The following is a 21,836-nucleotide window of genomic DNA, read 5'->3' as shown; positions in this document are numbered from 1 at the left end:
CGCTGCCCTCCCGGGAGAGCCAGGAGGCGCGCAGCCCCTGGGGCCTGCTGCTTTAGGGCATGACTGTTGGGAGGAAGCAATGAAGGTAGGTGAAACTGAAAGGCAACTCGTATTCCTGTCAGAAGACCTTTTTTACCCTACCCTCAAAACTGTCTTTGATAGAGTAATTACTGTGTTTAAGGGAAATGGGGTAGTTCTCTTTTTTTTTCCTAGACAACACTAAAGTTTTCGATCAGCTGCTGCAAAGGAAATTGTTGTTGTGTGGAAAAGATAGGGATAATACCAGAATTGTAAATAGGATGGGGAAGTAACTAAGGACAAACTATGGTGGGTAATACCGAAAAGAAAATCCATCAAATCTGAATATTAAAAGATTATAAAATTAGTTAGTTGAAGATCCGTCTTGAGACCAGTCTTATTAAATATATAATAAATACCTTGATGTAACAATCAAAATTTTACTGGTTTAATTTGGTAGCGATGAGGAGTTGGGAGGCACTGGCACTACAGAAGATGGTTACAGTACTACACGGGAAGAACTGGGCGATCCTGAGAACAGAGATTGAAATAAGTACAATAACAATTTAAAGAACAAGGGTTTGCAGTTGCAAACTTGTAAGCACACAATTTACAGAAGAAATTCTTACCGGTTGAAAGCAACACAAAACCAAAGCATGTGTTAGGTAGTTACAAGCTCTACTATTGCGGAAAAAGTGAATGCCGGCCTATGATGATCCAGAAAAAGAAGTTGCTGTTACCCATGGACAAAACTCTAGAATACTTTATTCTCAGGTAAAAAGGTAAAGTAGAACAGATGGAGGAAGATGTGCCTAGGACAGGTAGGAAAATTAAGAGTCTGTTGAAAGAAGCATTTGGCTTTTTTAGTTTTGCAGAATAGAGGCCTTTTTTGCTTTCTGTTAAACCATCAGGGTAAACACTGTGAAGGGAATAAACTGAGCTAAAGAATGATGTTCATACATGAATAATTTAACATAAATTTTAAGATTGATAATAATTGAAAATTTCTAACCGTCAGAGAGCACTGATGTTCGGGAGCAGCCTTCCAAAAGGTCAAGGAGGAGCAAAAGCCCAGCACTTCTTAGATGGAGTGCGACTGGTTTGTAAAAGTAATGCTTTTGCTTGCTGCAGCAGGGGACTAAGCTTAGTGTTATTTGTAGACGTTAGACCTGGTTTTTGTTTGTTTGTAAAATAGATTATGAACAAGAACTTGTTAAATGTGTTTTTTAGAAGAAAAATAGAGTAATGTTTGCAGCCTGGATAGTAGGGTTGGTGACAATCAGAAAATGACACTGGCTAATTGCTCTCTTTTTAAGTTGGAGAGAAGGTACTGGAGAATAAGCTGAGTTGAGTTGAAGGCTGAAGTGCAGCGTGCGCATCTGCTGTCTTCGTACCAGAGGAATGTTAGTTTGCCTCTGCGAGAGGGGACTATAAAAATCAGTTCTGATCTGCACTCAATGATAGGATTCCTCTCCACAGGTTTCGGTATCCTTCATTTAGAGTTGCCTCATCAGCGAGAGTGAGGGATTCCAAGGGGTGCCTTAAGCTGACGGTGTTATCCCACCTCATATTCTTGTGCAGTTAATTTCTGAATATGTGCAGCCTTGAAGTCGTCATCCGCAGCCCAGGACCTGAGAGACCTGGTCATCCAAGGAGTGAACTACTAGTGGCTCTTCTAGGGATTTGGGTATGCTGGGCTGTTTCTCTTTTCTTTTGATCAGTCTGGCAGCTGGTTGCCTCCCACATGATCTCAGTTGTGGATGCTCTGCGTCCAGATGGGTCAGTTGATAAGCACATAAAATATTTCAGAACGCATTGGTTTATACACATTATGTGAAATACATGATCCCTGGTGCATTCGGCTTTCTGTAGAGACCATACACAGCATGCTGGTGGTGTAGATGACAGGCTGATGGGCCTGTCTTGAATGTGTGGGCCTATTCTACCAAATTTCAGTCATTGGTGTTTACTGAGATTCTGCCGTCACCTAAGTCAAGAGGACAAATACTGAAATGTTCAGATTTGTTGTGGTTTGCTTTGCAATTTAACGATGACACTTACTAAATATGTGGAAAACATTTTTGCCTCACGCAGTACCCCACTGAAGCCATATCTATAGACATAGAACTTAGATTCTGACTTTAGTTCATGTATTGAGACCACTTTTCCAAGTGGCATTTCTTTCTTTTTATTCAATTGATAAAATTTCAGTTGACTAAGTGGAACAGAGCTGCATAAACACCAGTTTTGTCACTCAGCAAATTTCTCACATCCAAGTAATGCAGCTACATCAGCTGAATTTTATAATATAAACTTAAAGGAATAAATCTTTTAATGTTCATTGATGGGGTTGTATTCTCCAGCATGGTCAAGACCTTTTATAGTGTCAGATCAGCATAATGGATGGTGAGGGAAAAAGGGCAGCAGCACATTTCAGGGAAGGCCTCTGGTGTGGGGGTTTCCCATGGATGGTGTACAATGCTTGTCTGTCGTCTTCACCTCATCATTTTTTGTGCAGAGAAGCACAAAAGCTGTCCTTGCTGTGTGTTAGTGTGTTAGGGACTGCTTCTGCCTGACTTTGGGTACATTTTTAGAGGTTTGTGACATCTAGGGCTCGTCCACATTTACTAGTTTGCTGAGTAGAATTGTAGATGCAGGTGATGTGATTTATACATCCAACCTGGATTTTCAGGAAGCATTAAAAAGAAAAGTGCTTTACCAGAGGCTTTTGAGGAGACTGGGTTTTTATGTCATGAAAGAGATTTCTTACATGCAGAAATAGTTGAGTTGAAAAATTAAAGAGAGGGCAGAAATAAATTGCCAAAAGCCAGGAAGGGAGCAGAAAGGTGGCACGTGAGCTTCAGCGTACACGAAGGTAAGGTGATGTCTTGGGTAGAATAATCTAAACCATGTTTATATGGTGCTGAACTCGCAACTGGCAGCCACTGCTGCTCAAGAGAAAGTTCTTGGGGTCACCATTGACAGGTCCCTGAAAACCTCGGCTCAGTGTACCGCGGCGAGCAGAAAGCCAGCAGAATGGTGCCTGTTCTCAGGGAGCCTACTGAGAAGACGACAGAGGGCACCATTTTGCTGCTGCAGCTTGGTGCAGCCACACCTGGGTAGTGTGTGCAGTTCTGGTCTCTGCATCTGAAGAAGGATACAGTGGATAAGAGGAGGGCAGCCGAAAGGGCCAAGGGGATCAGCTTCCTTAGGGGGAAAGACTGGGAAGTCAGGATTGCTCACGTTAGAGAGGAGATGGCTGGGGCATGATCAAGACTTAGGAAATGAAGGCAGTGGATAAGGTGAGTTATTCATCTGCACTCATTGCAGCACTAGAATGGAGGTTGCTTGCTGGGCGGGTGGGAGGGCAGTTTCGGATATAGGGTATAGGGAAGGACTTCAGCACAGGTGATAGGGTATGCTGTGGAGGCAGAGAGTATGGGAAGGTTCAGGAAGGGATTAGAAAAACATGGACAAGAAGTTCATTGAGGGGCTGCTGAAAGGACTAGTCAGGGAGGTCTCTGAAGTAGCAGTCGTGGCTGCTAGGGTGTGCTTGGGGAATGGGCTGCCAAAATCAGCCGAGCTCCTGTGCTCTCCTGAAGGAGGATTTCTGATTGCTGCTATTGAAAGCAGAGTGCTGGGCGAGCTGGATCAATCTGATCCAGGACAGCCGTTTTTGTGAATTTATAGCCAGTCTTCTCAGTGGAAGAATTTAGTTCTGCAGGGTTCAGTTCTGGATTCCGAACAGCCTGGAAAAAGCAGTGAGCAACAGGGTGATAGTGTTTGCCAATGACATGGGTAGTAAAGATAAGGTCAACTGTGAAAATCTGCAGAAGGGCCCTATAGGACTGAGTAACTGGGTAATATAACATAATGGCACATGAATTCAGTGTAGGTAGAGTGACTCGGGTAACGTAAAAAGAATCCTAACTTCCCATATGAAATACTGGGCTCTCAGTGATGAGTGGTATTTTGTAGTTACGATGGACGGTTCCATGAAAATGTAACCACAATGCTCAGCAGCAGTCAAAAAGGTAAATCAGATAGCAAATATTATTGGGAAACAAGTGAAGAACAAACCAAAGAATCTTGTTGTGCCACTGTGTTAGTCCATGGTTCACCTCAAACACCCCGTGTGGTATTGCTCTTCATTGTCTGGACACCAGTTTTCATGCTGAATATCAAGTCTTTTACATTTACTGAGTTACCTAAAGGCAAAAGTTTTCCCTGTACAAGTGGTGCCTTTTGGATGGATTTTTTTTTTGCAGGATCCATTGATGCAATTGGTAAACATCAGTTGAGGTACCTCACCCTCAGGTTCCATAATTACCATTTTGAATCCATTTCACATTTTTCCAACCAACTTCCATGACATTTTTGGTCAATTCCAGCCTCTGTGCAGATCAGGAGCTTAAGGGTGGTCTCTCTGATTCTCCTCAGACTTGCCAGTTGTCCTTGGAACCTGTGGACTGCTAATTTACCCACTTCAGTCCCTTAAGACACAGTGTTGGGCAGACACTAATACTACAGGTTTACCACATGGAGACATTTTTTGAGCCTAAGCATGGTGGAGTAACTGTTCATGAAAAATAGTGCACATACATCTATATATTCATTAGAAATACAGCCTTAATATTTTTACCATTTCGTCCTACCACATCACATTACGTGATCCAGCATGATACGATCAAGTATTTAAAGTCATGCTGTGTTGATAGAAATTTAGAATATTTGAAAGAAGTGAATATCAGTTAACTATTCAGCTTTGATAAACTGATTTAATGATTTTCTGTGTGAACATGAAAATTCTGAGCAGAAATATCTGTATCCAGCAGTCATAGTAAGTCACATATCTGACAGCGTGAGTTGTCTTATAATTGGTATTATTTGTTGATATAAAGGGATAAACTCTAATGAACAAGCAGAACAATACTTTATTTTAAAGTCAAACATACAGTTACATATAAATGACTTACAAACTTAGGAGACGTCTGCTTTTTAAAGTGACCCACTTCTCTTCACTAGCCCTTAAACTGGATTTGATGTTACATACATTACTAAGGCCATGTCATCAAGGTTACGTATGACTAAGAACATATAAGCATTCATATGCATTATAAGAAATAAAGTAAGAAAAATATGGGCTGTATAATAATAAGCAGTTTAGTGAGAGGTTCTCAGTTTGCTTTATTGCTGGAATAAAGCTGACTAAGCTCTGACTTCTGACGATTCCTGCTGGAGGCAGAATGTTTTCCCCATTCTAGTAAACTTGTCATCTCAGACTTCTTCTCTGTCTGGGTAAGGACTGGGCTTTTTGGGTGTGTGGGACGTGTTTTGGTTTTAGTTTTCGGGGGTTTTTTTAAGAAACGGGCATAGATGCATACTTTTTTAAGGAAAATACCTTTGTCTTCAGACAAAGCCACGTACCTAAATCCTCATTTCACTAATACAGGATCAGAGCTTAATTGAGATTGCTGTTTATACCACAAGGGAACAGCAGTTTGGATTGCAGAATTCGTTTTTTACCAAGTTTTATAAAATCTTATTTCCAGGCCTTCCGTGGTTTCCTTCTCAGGAACGTAGAAAACACCACAAAATGTAGAAAAAGTGATCTGTGTTGAGTCCACAGCGTTTACTTCTATCGGCCAGGAATTTGTCAGTCCAGGTGGCGGCAGTGTTCACCCAGACGCGAGCGCTGGACCTGCTTTGCCAGCTCCCGGCCACCCCTTCCTCAGCCACTGCTGTCTTCTTTGCCGGAAGACTGCTTCAAGGTCTGCAGGACATTTAAACACAATCTATGCACTATTCTCTCCAGTCTGTTAAAAAGCAAACAAACAAACCAACAACAAAACAATACGTGACAATGTTTGACGTTCTCTTGGCCAACATACATTAGCACCCTCCGTGTTCCCAGCAGAAAAAAGGAAGGAATTTGAATAAAGGTTTGTGAAGAGGTTGATAATTATGACCGATGTAAGTGAGTCAGTAAAAGCAGATGTATTCAAACTGACCACAGTGATCAGGGAAGTACTGCAGTTATTTACCGATTTACCTGAGCCAGTTGTGGGGAATTAAAGTTACAGATGGTTTGAAGAAATCTGTAAATTGCCTGTCTTCCTAAATAGTTCTTCTGCAGAAGATGGAAAAAGAGCAAGGTTGAAAAATACTTAAATGTATATTTGATAGAAGTTAAGTGCACTGAAACACGTAATGCAACTGAATTACCAGTTGAGCGTGTTTTAAAAGAATAATCTCTTTCCTATTGTTCCCTTATTTTGTGTACATTAATGCACAATGCATGTACTGTATTATCTGGGGAAGCATTTTGCAACCCTGGATTGGCATATGAAATCTTGTTTATTTTTTATCTTGTAATGTTGACATACTGTACAAGGATGAACAAAGCTCCCTGTTTCTCAATGCCGTTGTCTGCTGATCCACAAAAGGGCAGCAATAATTATTCTGATTTTTTCATAGAGTACTTTGTAGCCTGTACATGCAGAGCACTACGTATATGCAGAACGCCAAAGTTTCTGCTTACAGGATGGTCCTGCCATCAAGAGAATATACCTGTATGTCTTGTGTCTGCAGAAGGGAAATGGGAATGGCTGAAAACAGATGGCATGAATAATGTTACTGTATTACCACTTACCCATGGCTAGAGACATGAAAGGAGAGGTAGGTCCTGCTGTGATACCTTGAATCCAGGAACTGTTGAAAAAATAACTAAAGTTAGGAAGGGAAAATGCTGCGAAATGCAGCTGTGTGTAAAACAGACACCACGCTGTACTGAATGCGAGATGCTGCTTTCAGCAGCTGATCCATATTAGTGGAGCAATAAAACTCTGTTCCAGTTGGACTGAATAAAGGTTTTTAACAGAAGATACAGAGCTCTTAGTGGAACTTGATGTATATAATGGGGTTTTCTCCTAAACAGAAATTACAATCGATCATGATTTTTTACTAAATATAACACTTACTCAGTTAAATGACTTCTCAGTAATTTACACATAGATATAAGTGTGCATGAAAACTAATAATATTGTTGGGCTTGCATTTCAACATCTGATCAGCGTTCAGAGGATACACAAGCATGGTAATATGGTTTTGTTTTGGTATTTTAATTATTAAATTACACCTTTAAAAAATTTTTAATCTTGTATATCCAAAGAGAGATGATGTTCACATAGTGATTTAAAGGGAACGATCCCATTTGACCAGAAAACTTTGCCTTCAGAGCTCATGGGCTTACAGTTTGAGCAAAGTACAGGAATGTTCTTCATTCATTTAAAGACCAAAGAGGAAGAGCTGTGCAAGCCACTGCCCCTGAAGTGGTGCATGGTGCATTGCAGAAAGAGGAAGCTGTTGACCACAAGGGAGTTGGCAGATGTAGATATTACAAAGTAATGCACATTGTGTGTTTTGCTGGCGCGGGGTGGAGGATGTTACTTTTTCTTGGGTTTGTTTTAGTTTCCATTTCTTGGTGGTGGCAGTTTCTCTAGTAGCAGTCTTACTGATGCTTAGGTTCCAGACGTCAAAATGTCTATTAGTACTGAGAAGTCTCAAGTACTGAGCAATCTGATACTGTTCTGTTGTCCTGACGTGCTGTTTTAAAACAGGGACAGTTACTTCAGTTTTCCTGAATGTTCTTGGAAATATTGCAGATTTGCAGAGCTGGTATATCCTATGTAGGAGTGACTGGGTGGTTAATTACAACTTGTCAGGTTCATTCATAATTTTGTAGCGGAGAGATTGGTCTCACAATCCAGCCGTTCTCTCCTTTTTCTGGAGCTGTTTGGTAGCTGTTGAACTTACTGAGAAGGCAGAGACAGCAGCATATATTTACTGTAAAATAAAACTGTCCGCAGGTAGTGCAAATTTACGACTAGTTTAAGAAGCAACAGAACTTGCATCTGGCTCGATGGTCTGAATTATTCAAGCTCACTCCTGGCTTCTGCAGGTGTGAACGTGTTACACAGGAGATCAGCGTGTGACACGCAGTTACGCAGTACAGTGAGAGACAACTGACTTCTAATAAATAAAAGTAAATTACTCTTACAGAATCACTTAATACAAGCATTCCTTTTGAAAACAGAACAGTTGGATAGATTTTTCTTACCCTGTACTAGCCCTGTAGTGGCTTACAGCATAATTTCTAAAATTATGAATAAAAGTACACTGTGCTTAGGCTATATCCATGTTGTATAAATTTAGGGGAAATGTATTCTTATATTATGCCTTTCTAATTGAAATCCTTCTTGCTTGGGAGGATGTCTTTGAATTTACTTTTTTCCACAAAACTAATTTTCTACCAAAGAACCGAGTTATTAACAGCAAAACTTTTTTTTAACAAATGTATAATTTAAAAGATACATTTTCAGTAGATAGTGATGCATTTTTAGAAGCAGTCATTTACTGAACCAAATTAGATTTATTTAACTCTGGTAGTAATAATCTATAGGGATATTCAGAATGCTCATTTTGCAATACTTCTATGTCTTGTTACTAATGCAAGTCCGTTTGTCCTAATTTGTGCCTGTGACATTAATGCTTAATGGTAGGTGTACCAGCTTTTAGGCAGACTCAGAGTTGTTTCATGACTCTCCTTTCAGAAGCAATTTAAAGAGAATGGCAAATGCTTTGGAATTTTGTTTCTAAATCCACTTCATTAGATATTCATTATGGCAATAAGCTTTTTGATGCATACTGTGGACAGAAATGTAGCCGCAATTTGTTTATTCAAAAATATCTAATTAAGTCAACTATTGTGATATTTTTCTGAGTTTTGTGAGACAGGAAATTTTGCTAAATTGGGTTAAATTTGAGGCAAGAATGTATCATTTGGGGACTGGCATTTTAAAGATGGTGTATAGTTCAGCTTTGTATGCGGCTTGTATCTGGCAGAGCTAAGGTTAGCCATATGTGAAATAGAATTGTGTTTGTAGAAAAAAAATCTTTTTAATCACAAAGATAAATCAAACCAGATGGTCCAGATATTTTTTTTTTTGTGAATGCATTTGCTTAGTCCACAATCTTCAAGCATTGGGAAGGATTTGTTGGGGTTTTTTTCTTTCTTACTGTGAAATACTAAGGTTTCACTATAGTCTTCTACACTTCAGCAATCAATTCTAAAAGATTCTAGTGATAAAAAATTCTGAGTCAGAATTACTTCCAGTTACGCTTCCTGATAACTGCTAATCTTTGTGCTTCCTTTCCTGAGAAGATAAGGCGGTGACGGGTTTTTTTCTGGTATTATTAGCTAATGTTTCATCAGAGTTGTATGCAAAGTGACGGGGAATTCTGTAAGGCTTTACCAGACATACACGCCTGGTATGAAAATATAAACACTACCTTACATTTAACAGAGCATGTCATACTGTTTCTCAAATAGCATGCATCTCTTCCAGTATAATATTCTGTTGTTGATTTATGTTAGGTCTTATTTTATTAAACAGGTTTAAACACTCAAATATTATTTTACAAGCAAACCACGATCTTTTTATCAAGTACAAGTAGGGTTGTGTGCTGTTGATATGCTGTCACTATGGCTGATAACTGGAGGGTTTTAAATGATTTATGATCTTGCTTTAGGGAAGATTTAGAGCAGAATGTGAAGGTCACCATTACATTGTGCGGAAACTGGGCCCGATATTTTTCTCAGCAAAGACTGGACTAGCAGTCCAGTCTTGTATCATTTATGATTTGGGTGGGAAATGGGCAGGAAAATTGAAATTGCTGTTAGCTGGAGTCCTAGCTTTATCATAGAATCATAGAATCGTTTAGGTTGGAAGAGACCTTTAAGATCACCAAGTCCAACCGTTAACCTAACCCTGCCATCCCACCACTAAAACATGTCCCGAAGCACCTCGTCTGCCCATATTTTAAATACCTCCAGGGATGGGGACCCAGCCACTTCCCTGGGCAGCCCATTCCAATGCTTAACAACCCTTTCCTTGAAAAAAATGTCCTAATGTCTAACCGGGGGTTTTGCAACATATTCATTGGAAATACGAGTAAGTACATTGTGCTTTCTTTTTGTGTAGGGTTATAAGCAAGCTGTTAGTGCCCTAAATGACACCAGTCTTGCATGAAATGTTTTACAGTGCATCAGTGAACTGGCCTTTTGCTATTGGAGATGATTGTGGAAAAGGCTGCTTGAGCCAGTGATAGATCATCACGTGCTTACAACATACTTGCAGCCTAGGGGAATGTGCTCTGCTTAAAATCGTTCCTTATACAGATACCAGGATGTAGAAGTTTTTCCTATCTCTTTCTCTTCTGCGTCCAAGAAAGAAACAAAAAAAGTTACGCATTTTTTGGAAACCAGACAGTGTTGATACATGTAGCAGAATTTGTCCACTTAGGAAATATACCCTAGTGAAGTTTAAATATGATTTATTAACCTCAACAGCCCCAAATGCTACAGCTATTAATCAGACCAGGGTGTAAACATTTTGAAATTACTTCTGTAGATACTTTGATCTTGAATTTGATCTAAAACCTGGGGAAAGAGCTATAGATATTATAAACGCTCGAAAAAGGAGAAGTTTTAAAATCAAATTCTTTGGCTACTGGCCATGTTTCCATTCTCCCAGCTAAATGAGCATACTGGTGTGGAAGGACACCTTATATAGATGAGAAAATTTAAATCTGCGTATAGGAGTCTTAATAAGAGGGTCAGACAGTTAATCAGAACACTGCTACATCATGGAGCCCAAAATACAAACCCTGGGCAACTGAAAGATACTGTTTCAAGGGAAGTTTCAGTTCAGTTTCCATTCAAAGCTTATCTCATAGAATCACTTTTCATTCCCGTCACTAGAACTGTGTCATGTCTATATTAAGATTTCTTCTAAGGATTTTTACTGGTTTATATGACTTTTTTTTTTTTCTTTTTTGCCTCCTCTCTGAGGCAGCGCAAAGCTGTGCTGTCGCGTCTCCTGGATGTTTTCATTGCTTCTTAACCATTGCCTCATGCACATTTTACCATCATCATGCATATTCATTCTCTTTTTTCCTTATTGTTTTCAAGTCATCTTTTCTGTGTCCCATAAGCATACAGTGTCATCATACCCTCATTATTTGACTCCTCCTTAAAGTATTCTTCTGCAAAACTTAAATCATAGTTCATTAAATATTCTATATCAAGTAATCCATGGTGAAACAACATTTATCTTCATCTTTTAGGTCCTGATACATAAAAGGACTTAATCCTTTGTTTAATATTAAGCTAAAGAAACTACATTTGTGCTTCTCCATATTCTAGCTGAATCCACAATAGCTCTGTACGTGATTTTACCATCATCCTCCTTGTACCCACTTCCATAGTTTTCACTTTCAGGTGGTTAATTTCATATAATACACTCAGTTTTCCGTGGTTCCCATCGCTTTTCTTGTTTGTTCAGTAGTTTGTGTATCTGTGGCACTATAAAAATAATGTTCTGCAAAGAGTATTGAAAAATATATTTCTTGCAGAATAAAGGAATTTGTATTTATAGTAATCAGGCATTTTCAGCAACTGACTGTACTTTGTGCATCAGAGTTCAAAACCAGATGGTGGAAATCCCACTGGAGTAGCTTTGCTTATAGCTGGTAAGAATTCAGTTAGCGTCACTGTATCTGTTAACTGAACTGTTTATAGTTTCCCCAATTTATGAAAGGTGGTTCTTCTCTTCAGTTCTGATCTACAGTGTTTTGCCCTTTAATACCAATACTACTACATGTCATCTCTTACTAGGTGAAAGCTAATTGCCTGTCTTGCGTTTGTGGCATTGATCTGACCAGTTTTCTGTAATAACAAAGCTTTGCTCTTGTTTCCAGAGGTGTGAGTGAGACTAAAAGGAGCTCTTTCCATACTACCAGAAGCAAATGCAGTGCACAAAGTTAATATGTAGGAGGATTTCAGAGCTGGTTTATAAGCTGGTTTGCATTCTTGTTTAGGAACCTGAGCAGTCTACCGAATATTTGCATTGTGTTTATTTGCCTGGCTTCTCCATCATTTCTTCCCGCTTTTACTTGCAGGTTTGTCACCTACTCCAGAGAGAATCAGAACAATGTCCTACGTTTTTGTAAACGACTCTTCCCAGACAAACGTGCCACTGCTGCAGGCTTGCATTGATGGAGATTTTAACTATTCCAAACGACTGTTAGAGAGCGGCTTCGACCCAAATATTCGTGACAGCCGAGGCCGAACTGGCCTTCACCTTGCTGCAGCCAGAGGAAACGTAGACATCTGTCAACTCTTGCACAAATTTGGTGCTGACCTACTAGCCACTGATTACCAAGGTAACACAGCCCTTCACCTGTGTGGGCATGTCGATACCATCCAGTTCCTAGTTTCTAATGGACTTAAAATTGATATTTGGTAAGTCACTTTTTTTTTTTTTACAGCACGTATTTTATAATATATTAATCTTCTGTTGCCAGAGCCTTGCATATAAATCTGCTCTTGCTGAAACGCTATATTTGGTGCAATTCAACTTTTTTAAGATCTCACTTAATGAAAACACAAAGAAGGCTGGAAAACAACAACAGGCCAGTTCTGCTAGCCTGTGCAACAAGGAAAGCAAATAATAATAGCAGCTGCTGGTGTAGGCTGCTGTATCTAATTCTTCCTCACTGATGACATTGCTATCCTGGTTTGGCCAGACAGCCAGGTGTGGGTGGTTGGCACAAAAGAAAAAATCCCATTGACTACTTTAAAAGAATTTTCTCCACCACAGTTCTATTGTTTTAATTGTTGTACTGTATAAGACAAAGAAAATACAGTATGTGTGTGTCAGTTCATTCCCATACTCCTTTGGTAACAATGCTTCCTTTCAGTGTTTTTCCCCTCCCTCAAAGTCTGTGACTCAATCCTTCTTTTAAATATTGTATATTCTTTCCTTTTGGCTTCCAGCAGCTGTCAGATGCCAGTGCTCAGATGTAAGCTCTCAAGCTGCAAAATAACTATCTGTTTCATTGCAGTAACTGAATTATTTTGTTTGTGGAACTTTCTGCATACTCACAACGCATGCAAAAACCAGTAATATCTGCAAAACCTTTGAGTTTTTAATCTCTCCCTTTTTCACCTGTCCCTCATTAATGTTTTCAACTCAGCAAAACTAGTTATTGGCAGACCAGATTCTTTATGGGTTGTGGGTTGGGTTTTTTTTTCCCCTCATTTCAAACAACTCTGGTGAAAATCCTTAGTCTGGCCCTATTCAGTGTTATTTTAATAGTAGCAGAGGGACCATCTGTATTTTATTTCATTTTTGCCTGATGTCCTAATACCCACATGCAAAAGGAATGATGAGGAACTAGATTGCATAATTCCTTCTTGAAATTAAGCTTAATTGTGGACATTGCCATAAATCTCCCCTTTATTTTTTGTTATAGCACCCAGAGATTCCAGTTAAATGAGAGTACTAGGAATTTTTATTTTATTTAGAGGAAAGAGAGTTGTGCAATTTCAAACCTAAATGTACTGATTTTCTTCTATAGACAATTATGTTATAACTTGTACAGATAGGAATTTCTATAGGACAGAAAATAGTTCTGAGGACTTACTAAATTGTAATGTGTTATGCTGAATTTTCTTGTTACAAAATTTCTATATTAAAAGTTTCTTTTCTTCTCATGTCCTTTTGTGGGCTTATTTTAGCAATCACCAAGGTGCAACACCGCTTGTTCTTGCAAAACGAAGGGGTGTGAATAAAGATGTGATTAGACTGCTGGAATCTTTAGAGGAGCAAGAGGTGAAAGGATTTAACAGAGGAGCTCACTCAAAGCTGGAAACAATGCAAACTGCTGAAAGCGAAAGGTATTTACAAACCAAAAATAATTACTCGGAGAAATAATGTTTATGGCTTTTGGATGTTTGTGATTGCCTTGTTTGTTTATTCCTCAAAACAGATACTATCACATTTGGCCTGGTATTATCAGACCAAATCAAAATCAATTTTAAATTTTAGAAAAATCAGATGAAATGTAAGAAAAAAAGAACTTTTTCTATTGAGATTTTCATTTTATGGTGGAAATTTTTCAAAATACTTACTCGTTTTCCATTACAGACTCCCAAAAATAAATATTCTACCACTTATCAGAAAGCCAAAGGGAAAATGAGGTGAAGTGCAAAATGCCAGTATCACAGGCTAACCTCACATCCTTTTGATAAGATAGATTGTCTGTGCAAAGAAGGGATAGCGGATTTTTCATCGATCTGAACTCAGAATAAAGGATTTTATACGGTGCATATATCAAATTTCTATTGGTCATAGTCCTGGCAAAGATGGGGAATAAAATAAGAATTTCATGTTGGCTAAAGAGATAGTTAATGGAGAAGTGAAGATTGGAAAATTGTTGACAATTTCAGGGAAAGTATTGGGTTAGAGGGAAGTTACTAATGAATTCCTAAAGGTCTGTTTCTGGGACTGTGCTTGCTTATAACTTTCATAAATGATACTGGCATAGAAAGTAGTAGCATGTCAGTGATACTAAGAAGTGAGATATAGGCAACCCAGAGGAAAATTGGGATGGTTTTGAACAACACAAAATAACTGTTTAAGACAAAAGATGATGATAGCACAAGAGCCAAAGGATGCAGATAAGTCACAACTTTTTTGATTGAAAATTGGGAGTGTTTTTTTACAATGAGCTTCCAAGACAACTTTCTTGTAGGATTTAAATTAGGCAAGAAGCCTTGCAAGTTTCAAAGGAGGCCAATTCTCTTGCAGAAATCACTGAATTGCCAGTAAATATGACAGAACATGGGACTAAGATTAATAATGCAAGAGATCTTTCCAGTACTGTTTTGTTTTGTTGTTTGTGTTTTGTTTTGTGGGTTTTTTTTAATTTAATTTGGAAACAGGATGTCAATGTTGTTTGGCATACTTGCTCTTAGACTGAATTTATTCAAATTTGTAATTTTTCATATGGTCTAATAATCATAATGAACCGTGACTGCTGGAACATTATATCACAGAAGACAGCGAGTTTTGTCACATAACTACTCAGTTTCTGTCAAAATGTACACAGCCTGTACTGTAAAGGAAAATGAAACTGTGTAAATGGAGTTGTTATCTAAGTTGAGTAAACAGAAAAGGTGAAACCAATAAAATTACAGAAATTATGCCAAATACTCCCAGTGAGCAGGTTGGAAGCTCTTTCTTATACATCAGGTGGCCCCACACATCAGAGAGACTGTTTTAAGCCCTGAAATAGAAAATGTAATATTATTCTCAAAATTACATGGGTATAAATGATAAAAATTTGTGCATATTACCTTTCTGACTTAACTAAATTTTATTGAAAGTTGCTTGTCACACAGAAATGCATTTATGCAGTTTTTGTTTAAACATATGGACCAACAGCTCAGCCTCGTTTAAATTCCAGTTTTTGATTTGATAGTGTCCTGATAGCGTCCCCTTAATGAACATAGCTTTTTTTCTGTTATTTGACCTTCATAAATGTTATATTGTTTGCTTTGGCAAGGAACTCAGCAGCTCTCCTTGGAGGGAGGCACGGAGACATAAACAGCGCGCTACCCAGCTTATTTGTGAACCTGTTTAAAATGTCTGAAATACATTATTTTTAAAATAACAAATAACAGATGCCTACAGCAGCAAAAGCAAGCAAGCTTGTGTGCTGTTTGCTTTGTAAATAAATAATGTCTTTGTAGCAGTCGGCTTTTCAGACCTCCCCAGTTTCACTCCTCCCTCTTAGTATTATTTTCACATTTTAGAGACACTTAGATGAATGTCTTCTGCTCTCTCCCCCCGACTCTCTTACATTATGTATGAACCTATGGAGAAATAATGGTTGCTCTTTCTAAAAACAGTCTCTGACTTAAGTTTTCTGCTCCGTATTACTTAGAGTTGCTGCTGCTCTGAAAGCAGAGGCCAAAGCTAGGTTCCCGAGTCAAATTTCTTTTCTCTTGCTTTGCACTCCTCCCAGTGAGGAGTGGCACAGTGCTGCCAGGAGGCAGAGCTTGCTCTGTCTGTCTTTCTGCACAGGCAATCTGTCCATCTACACAGCCCAGCATGACCCGTGACTGCACTCACAAGTGCATCTGAATGTGAACTTCCAGGTCGAGTGGGAAGCAGAAGAGAACATCTGGGCTGTGCAGCACAAACACTTCCCTAGGATGCATTGCCGCATTGCCATTTCTTAAGCAGCTGTAATTTGTAATAAGAAAAAATGTCTTGAGTAACATTGATTTTAATTGAGTTGCAATATAAAATGGCAAAAGTGTTTTCCATGTACCCTTTTCTATTTAATGGGCAAGCATGTGATCTTTTCACTTAAATTGCATGGCACCTTTATTTAACCTCTCGGTGGTTACACATTAACTAGTTAGTACTTAATGGATGAGTAGTTCTGTTCTACACCAATGGCTGTCTTTTGTTAAACCCTTTGTTTTGCTTGGGAAATCAAAGGTAAATATTTAAAAAACAAAAAAGACTGTTTAATACGCAACTTCTAAAATCTTCTGCACGTGATGCTGCAATACTTCAGCAAGCTGGGGGAGTTTGGGCTAATTGTTCTTCAGTGGCTGTACTTCCTAAGAAAAGGTACCATATGAATAGTGTGAACTTTTTCCGCAGTGTAATCTTAGAAGAGAGATTCATAAATGAGACCTTTTTCTGATAACAGTCATTTGACAATTTTTTATTGCCCCCAAGAACAATATCATTTCTACAAATTAGTTTTGACTTGGAAATTACTTTTCCCTGAAATGTTTTCTTTTTTTGTTGCTGTAAGAGATATCTAGGAATATGGTAACTGAAACCAATTAGAAGGGGGGGAAAAATTGGGTTTTATCTGCTTACCTTCTGCTATTGACATCTTTGTGTACGCAGTTGGTTTCACCATTTCCTTTCCATGCTTGTCAGAGCCTGATCCTGTAAACACCTGTGTATGTAATTTCACTCAAGTGAGAAGTAGTAGGACCATGCAGATGGCTAAAATTTTACATACGTGAAATTGAGTGACGAGAAAGTTTTCCTATTTTCGTGAGGTTTTTTCATAGGGCAATAGAGAAAGTTTCCTGTTACAAACCAATTGTAAAACCAGCAAAATTGGGAAGGTGATACAAGAAGCCATGCAGTATTCGAAACATCTTACGTTTTTTCTAAAGGTGATTCATTGTCAAGACGACTGCTTCATTCTAATTTTATAGTTCTTTCTCATTTAAAAGTGAGAGTTCCAGTCCCTAGTTTATAGTCTGACAGTTTAAGGGGACCTGATGGATCGGTAGTGGAATGTTAAAACATCAAAGCAGTTGCTGAACACCATATGGCAGAAAACACAGCAGTGCCAACTTGTCTTGAAGATCAGAAAGTTTCTGAACTCCTTGTTGTCCAAATTTATTGTTTTCTGTGATATTTTTATGCTAGAGAAGAGGCCTCTGTAACAAAGACATGCAGGAGAGTAGTGAAGATCGCTATAGAGTTCAGAATCTAAATTATATTGGTTAAAGTTTCTACTTTATTCATTGGAGTTTATTTTTAAGTAATATTTTTGCTTTATTAACAAGAGCAGTGCCACTTGAGGTTTTAGCTTCTGTTTCATTAGATTTTACTAAGCCATATTTAGTAGGAATCATGAGGACTGACTTTTGAGGGCTTCTAGGTGGCAAGCCTGAAAACTCAGTGCAGTTGTACAGATACAAATATCTTTCTCTTTACACAGGTTAATAAAACATCCTTTCAACTAAATTAAGTTTAGAGTTAGGAATCTTCTGATCTGCTTTGTCTTGATTTAGCAGAGGCAATGCTATAAATCTGCAGGTGGGTTTAGTTTTTAATTTAGAATGTTTCGGTTGCTCTTAGCAGGATTACTGTTGTACTTAAAGGTGCATTCTTTTGCTCTGATGTATTTTTAACTTTAATCCTTCGTAGTGCGATGGAAAGCCATTCCCTCCTTAATCCAAACCTACAGCAAGGTGAAGGAGTTCTTTCCAGTTTCCGCACGACATGGCAAGAGTTTGTGGAGGACCTGGGCTTCTGGAGGGTGCTGCTCCTCATCATTGTCATTGCTCTTCTGTCGCTTGGAATAGCATACTATGTTAGTGGGGTGCTTCCTTTTGTAGAAAACCAGCCTGAACTGGTGCACTGAAGTAAATGCAAAGAAGTGCACCATGCTTTTCCCTGTTCTAATCTTATTTTGAACTTCTTGGAATTATTCTCTTAGTGCAGGCAGTGGCAGCTGTATATACTGTTTGCCTTTTGTACTTATTATTAACCCCTTTGGAAGAAGGATTAGTTCATTTCAAGTAAAACACTAAATTCTAAAGCATTCCTAAGCTACCTCTGATTTATCTTCACGTGCAAGCAAGATGTGAAGATAATCCTCTCTGTTGATAAAATATATGATTAGAAAAGGCCTTTCATGATGAGTATTAAGTTCCTGGGCATGAAAAATATATCCTAGTACAGAACCAAATTTGATTTATTTTCCTTACGAAGAGAAGTAAAAATCTATGGTTGGATTTTTTTGTGTGTGCTTCAGTGGAAAGAAAAATATTCTTTTAAAAGTCCTCCTCAAGAAATCTGAATAATATAGTAACGCATGCTGATATAGAAACAGTAATAAGCTGCAACCTCAATGTACTTTTAATGCCTTCCTATAGTTTCATATCTGCTAGTTTATAAAAAGAATGAGAAATTGTTCAAGTTTTACTGTGTCTTTAATGTATAGACCACTCCTTTATTTATCAGGTTAATGTAGTGTTTCTTCCCAAGATGAATTTGATGTTGTTAATACCTGCCTGAAGTAAATTTTGTAGAACAAAGTTGTTCGTTGTGCTTTGGAAGTAAAGTTGTTTCAGCCTTAGGCTGAAAATTTTGCCTTTGTGTTGAAATGTTACTAAGCAAACCTTTATTTGTAAGGGTGGTTAAAAAGTGATTTAGGTGTTCTGCTCTGTATATAATTCTGTAAGGTCATTGTCTTTGGGAATATGTCATGAAGGATAACTTTTTCTTCCTCCCGCAAGGACCAGACTGAACCATATAATTGTATTGTTTTCATGTTTGTGGAGACAACTTGATTGAATAGAATTCCTTTCTAGAATTGTTTTCCATTTCAGTTGTTTTCAGCACTTACAGGCTTATGAATTATTTTCTGAGCATGCAGAATGGAAGTATTTAAAATGTTAATATTTAGGAACATTGTATGAAATAAAATCTTGGCCCATTCTGTACTTAGCTGTGAAATCCTTTGTTTGTAAATAACCTGGGGGTATGAATCAGTTAGATGCTCATTTATGAAGGCTAGGAAGGTCCCATATAGTAAGTTGGAGGGTTTCAAAGAAAGCAGATTCTCTCCTCCCATGCTGATTAGACATGTAACTCTCTTTGTTGCCGTTGCCTTGAAAATCCCAAACAAAATGAATTCTGGAAACCTAGTGAATCTTTTTTTTTTTTTTTTCACTTAGACACTCCTCAATTGTTGCTAAATAACATCAAACATTTATAAAATTATAAATTACAGTAAGCATTGATAGAAGTAACTTACATCTCTCTGTTCTGCTACCATGTATATTTTTATTTCTTGTTTATGGGTTTGAGTGAAGAGGGTTGTTGTCTTTGTTTCAATGTGTGACATGGGCTTCACTGAGGTGGGCACCATTCTAAATTGCATCTGAATAATTCTTGATCTCATTTCTTAAGTTAGGGGTTAATGAAACGATGCTTTTCTAGCAGCTGCAATGCTGCAGAAAGGAAAGCCTTTCAAAAAAACCCAACCCAAACCAAAAAAGCAGAGCATGCTCTTCTTTTGAATATTTCAATTATTGTACATCTGTTCATGAACAGAGAAATCTCGAGTAATGCACCTAAATTACATTTACTTCTCTAAATAAGTACATTTCTGTTAATAATACTCTGTATCTTGAATAATCATGTTGTCTTTCAGTATGTATTATCTGCATAATGTGTAACTGTATTCTCAGTATGGGTGAATGCCACAAATAAATATGTGTAGTAAATATGTTTTGTTTTATTATTACATTAGTGCAGCGGTAATGATGCTACCCCGTTTTACTGAGTTTATTTGTTGTGCATTGACAATGAGCATTTCAGAAGTGGGGAGGTTCCCTCCCTGAGAAATGGCAACCACACCGTGGGTATAAATGAGGTTTTAGAGCACCGTTTCTTTAGATTTGCCTGTTTTATTTTCAGTTTTGTTACTGAATCACAGTTGCTGTCTGTCTGTCGCTCTTTCTTATCTAAGATTTCAGGTATCGAATATGTGATCTAGAGGTCCCTCGAGATTTAAGATTACCGATGAGGGGCTACAAAATATAACCAAGAAAACCAAGCTTGAGCCTTAGGTAGCCTTTCCTACTTTGCTGTAATGTGCTTATGCCATATGCACAAGCAGTTTCAGGATCGTGCGTTGAGAAGGTTTGAAAGATCACGTGTGTGTTCTGAATTGTTTGTCACCTTTTAAAGGCAAAGAAGTCCAAAGCACTGTTTGAACTTCGCTGTGTAACGACTGCTCCGCTTTGAAATAAGGACGTGATAAACGTCTGGCTAAAAGAGGAGTTTGGTCTGTATGTACCCCTGTTATTGAAAAAGGACAGCTGTGCCTTTCAATATATCTATAAACATTAACGACTTCCTTTTCAAAGGTTGATTCTAAAGAATGAATTTACCTCCTGTACACTAGATTTCAGGGAATACAATCTGTCTTTCTTACAGGAACAGAAAGAGGACTTTAGCCTAATTCCTCCTGAAACTGTTGTAATAGGGAATTTCACTGTTTCAGCATAATGACATGGATCAGTTTAGATTATCTGTAGGTCAATAAGATTTTTTTTTTATTTATTATTGCAGTGGTGTCTGGATATCTTGATCCAGGGGCTCCGTTTTGCTAGGCGCTCTTCAAATCCAAGACAGATTGTTGTCTCCACCTGTTCTCAGACTAATGAGCTAAAACAGAATGAGGAATTGAGAGAAAACAATCATGGAGGGATGAAGTGATTTATTTTTTTCTGGTGGCATAAACCAACTTGACATGCAAGGTAAACTGGAGAGTGAAATGGGTGCATGTAGGCTTACTCTGCACTCACATTTATTCCATGGCAACATCACACCTATCTTACCTCATAGTAACTTGTTCATGTACCGTTCCTTTTTATCTTCAAGGGCTTCCATTTTCACTCAAATTGGTAGTTTGCTTTGTAGAAGGGGTTGATCTGTTGTGTGACTGTTACAGGTAGGTATTGTTTCTGGTTGCCATGATACAACAGGTATTTCATTACTGGATGTGATCTGGCACTGTCATCATGAAAAGCCCCTGAGAAAAAACGTGGTTTCACTTTAAAGTATCAAAACACAAGATCTAGGTACTTTCTGGGTCTGCAGCTGATCTGGAGTTTGATTTTAACATGAGTCAACTCATCTCTCTGGCTGTTTTTAATGTCTTAAGTAAGTAAAAATAATTGACTCGCCAGTGTATTGTAGATGGGCTGGTTAGCTAGGTAGCTCTTCTAATCAAAATGTTTGGTCATAATATGTTAGAGAAATGCAAATCAAGTAATTTATTCAGGAATTTAATAGCATCATTTTAAAGTAGTACTAGAAAGTACAAATTGCAAGTGAAAACTCTCCTGCAAACCCCCTCCAAAATGGGAAATATTGTCTGTTGTCATACTCAGAATTTTCAAAAGTCTAGCAAGTATTTAAACATTACCTTGAAGTTGACTTTTAACAGAACTGATGTCTTCCTCAGCTGACACACAAGTTAACTTGTTTCTGAAGCCAGTTGTTTCTGAAGTCTTCCTGTTTCTTAAGCCAGCTCTTTGTTAAATTCATATTTGAATTGGTGATTAAAAT

At 38.1% G+C, this 21,836-nt stretch overlaps 1 protein-coding gene across 2 annotated transcripts; it reads left to right on the top strand.

The window, feature by feature from the left end:
- Nucleotides 1-20,000, top strand: ANKRD46 (ankyrin repeat domain 46). 2 transcript variants are annotated; one of them, XM_009638368.2, is made up of 4 exons: nt 1-85; nt 12,040-12,382; nt 13,661-13,819; nt 17,898-20,000. In XM_009638368.2, the coding sequence occupies exons 2-4, from the start codon at nt 12,072-12,074 to the stop codon at nt 18,112-18,114; spliced, it is 687 nt and encodes a 228-aa protein (XP_009636663.1). In that variant the 5' UTR covers nt 1-85; nt 12,040-12,071; the 3' UTR covers nt 18,115-20,000. The 2 variants fall into 2 exon arrangements, with proteins under 2 accessions (XP_009636663.1, XP_035749773.1); XM_035893880.1 differs by lacking the exon at nt 1-85 and adding an exon at nt 1,649-1,705.
- The last annotated feature ends 1,836 nt before the right edge of the window (nt 20,001-21,836 follow it).

This window comes from Egretta garzetta, unplaced genomic scaffold (genome assembly GCF_000687185.1).
Source record: "Egretta garzetta isolate BGI_Z169 unplaced genomic scaffold, ASM68718v1 scaffold154, whole genome shotgun sequence".
NCBI classification, from domain to species: Eukaryota; Metazoa; Chordata; class Aves; order Pelecaniformes; family Ardeidae; genus Egretta; species Egretta garzetta.
Note: the sequence above shows the minus strand (reverse complement) of the source record. Positions and strands in the feature narration are given on the sequence as shown.

Coding starts and splice junctions, on each gene's coding strand:
- ANKRD46 (XM_009638368.2), top strand. CDS start 12,072: ATGTCCTACGTTTTTGTAAACGACTCTTCCCAGACAAACGTGCCACTG. Junction 12,383..13,660: donor GGACTTAAAATTGATATTTG/GTAAGTCACTTT, acceptor GGCTTATTTTAG/CAATCACCAAGGTGCAACAC. Junction 13,820..17,897: donor CAAACTGCTGAAAGCGAAAG/GTATTTACAAAC, acceptor AATCCTTCGTAG/TGCGATGGAAAGCCATTCCC.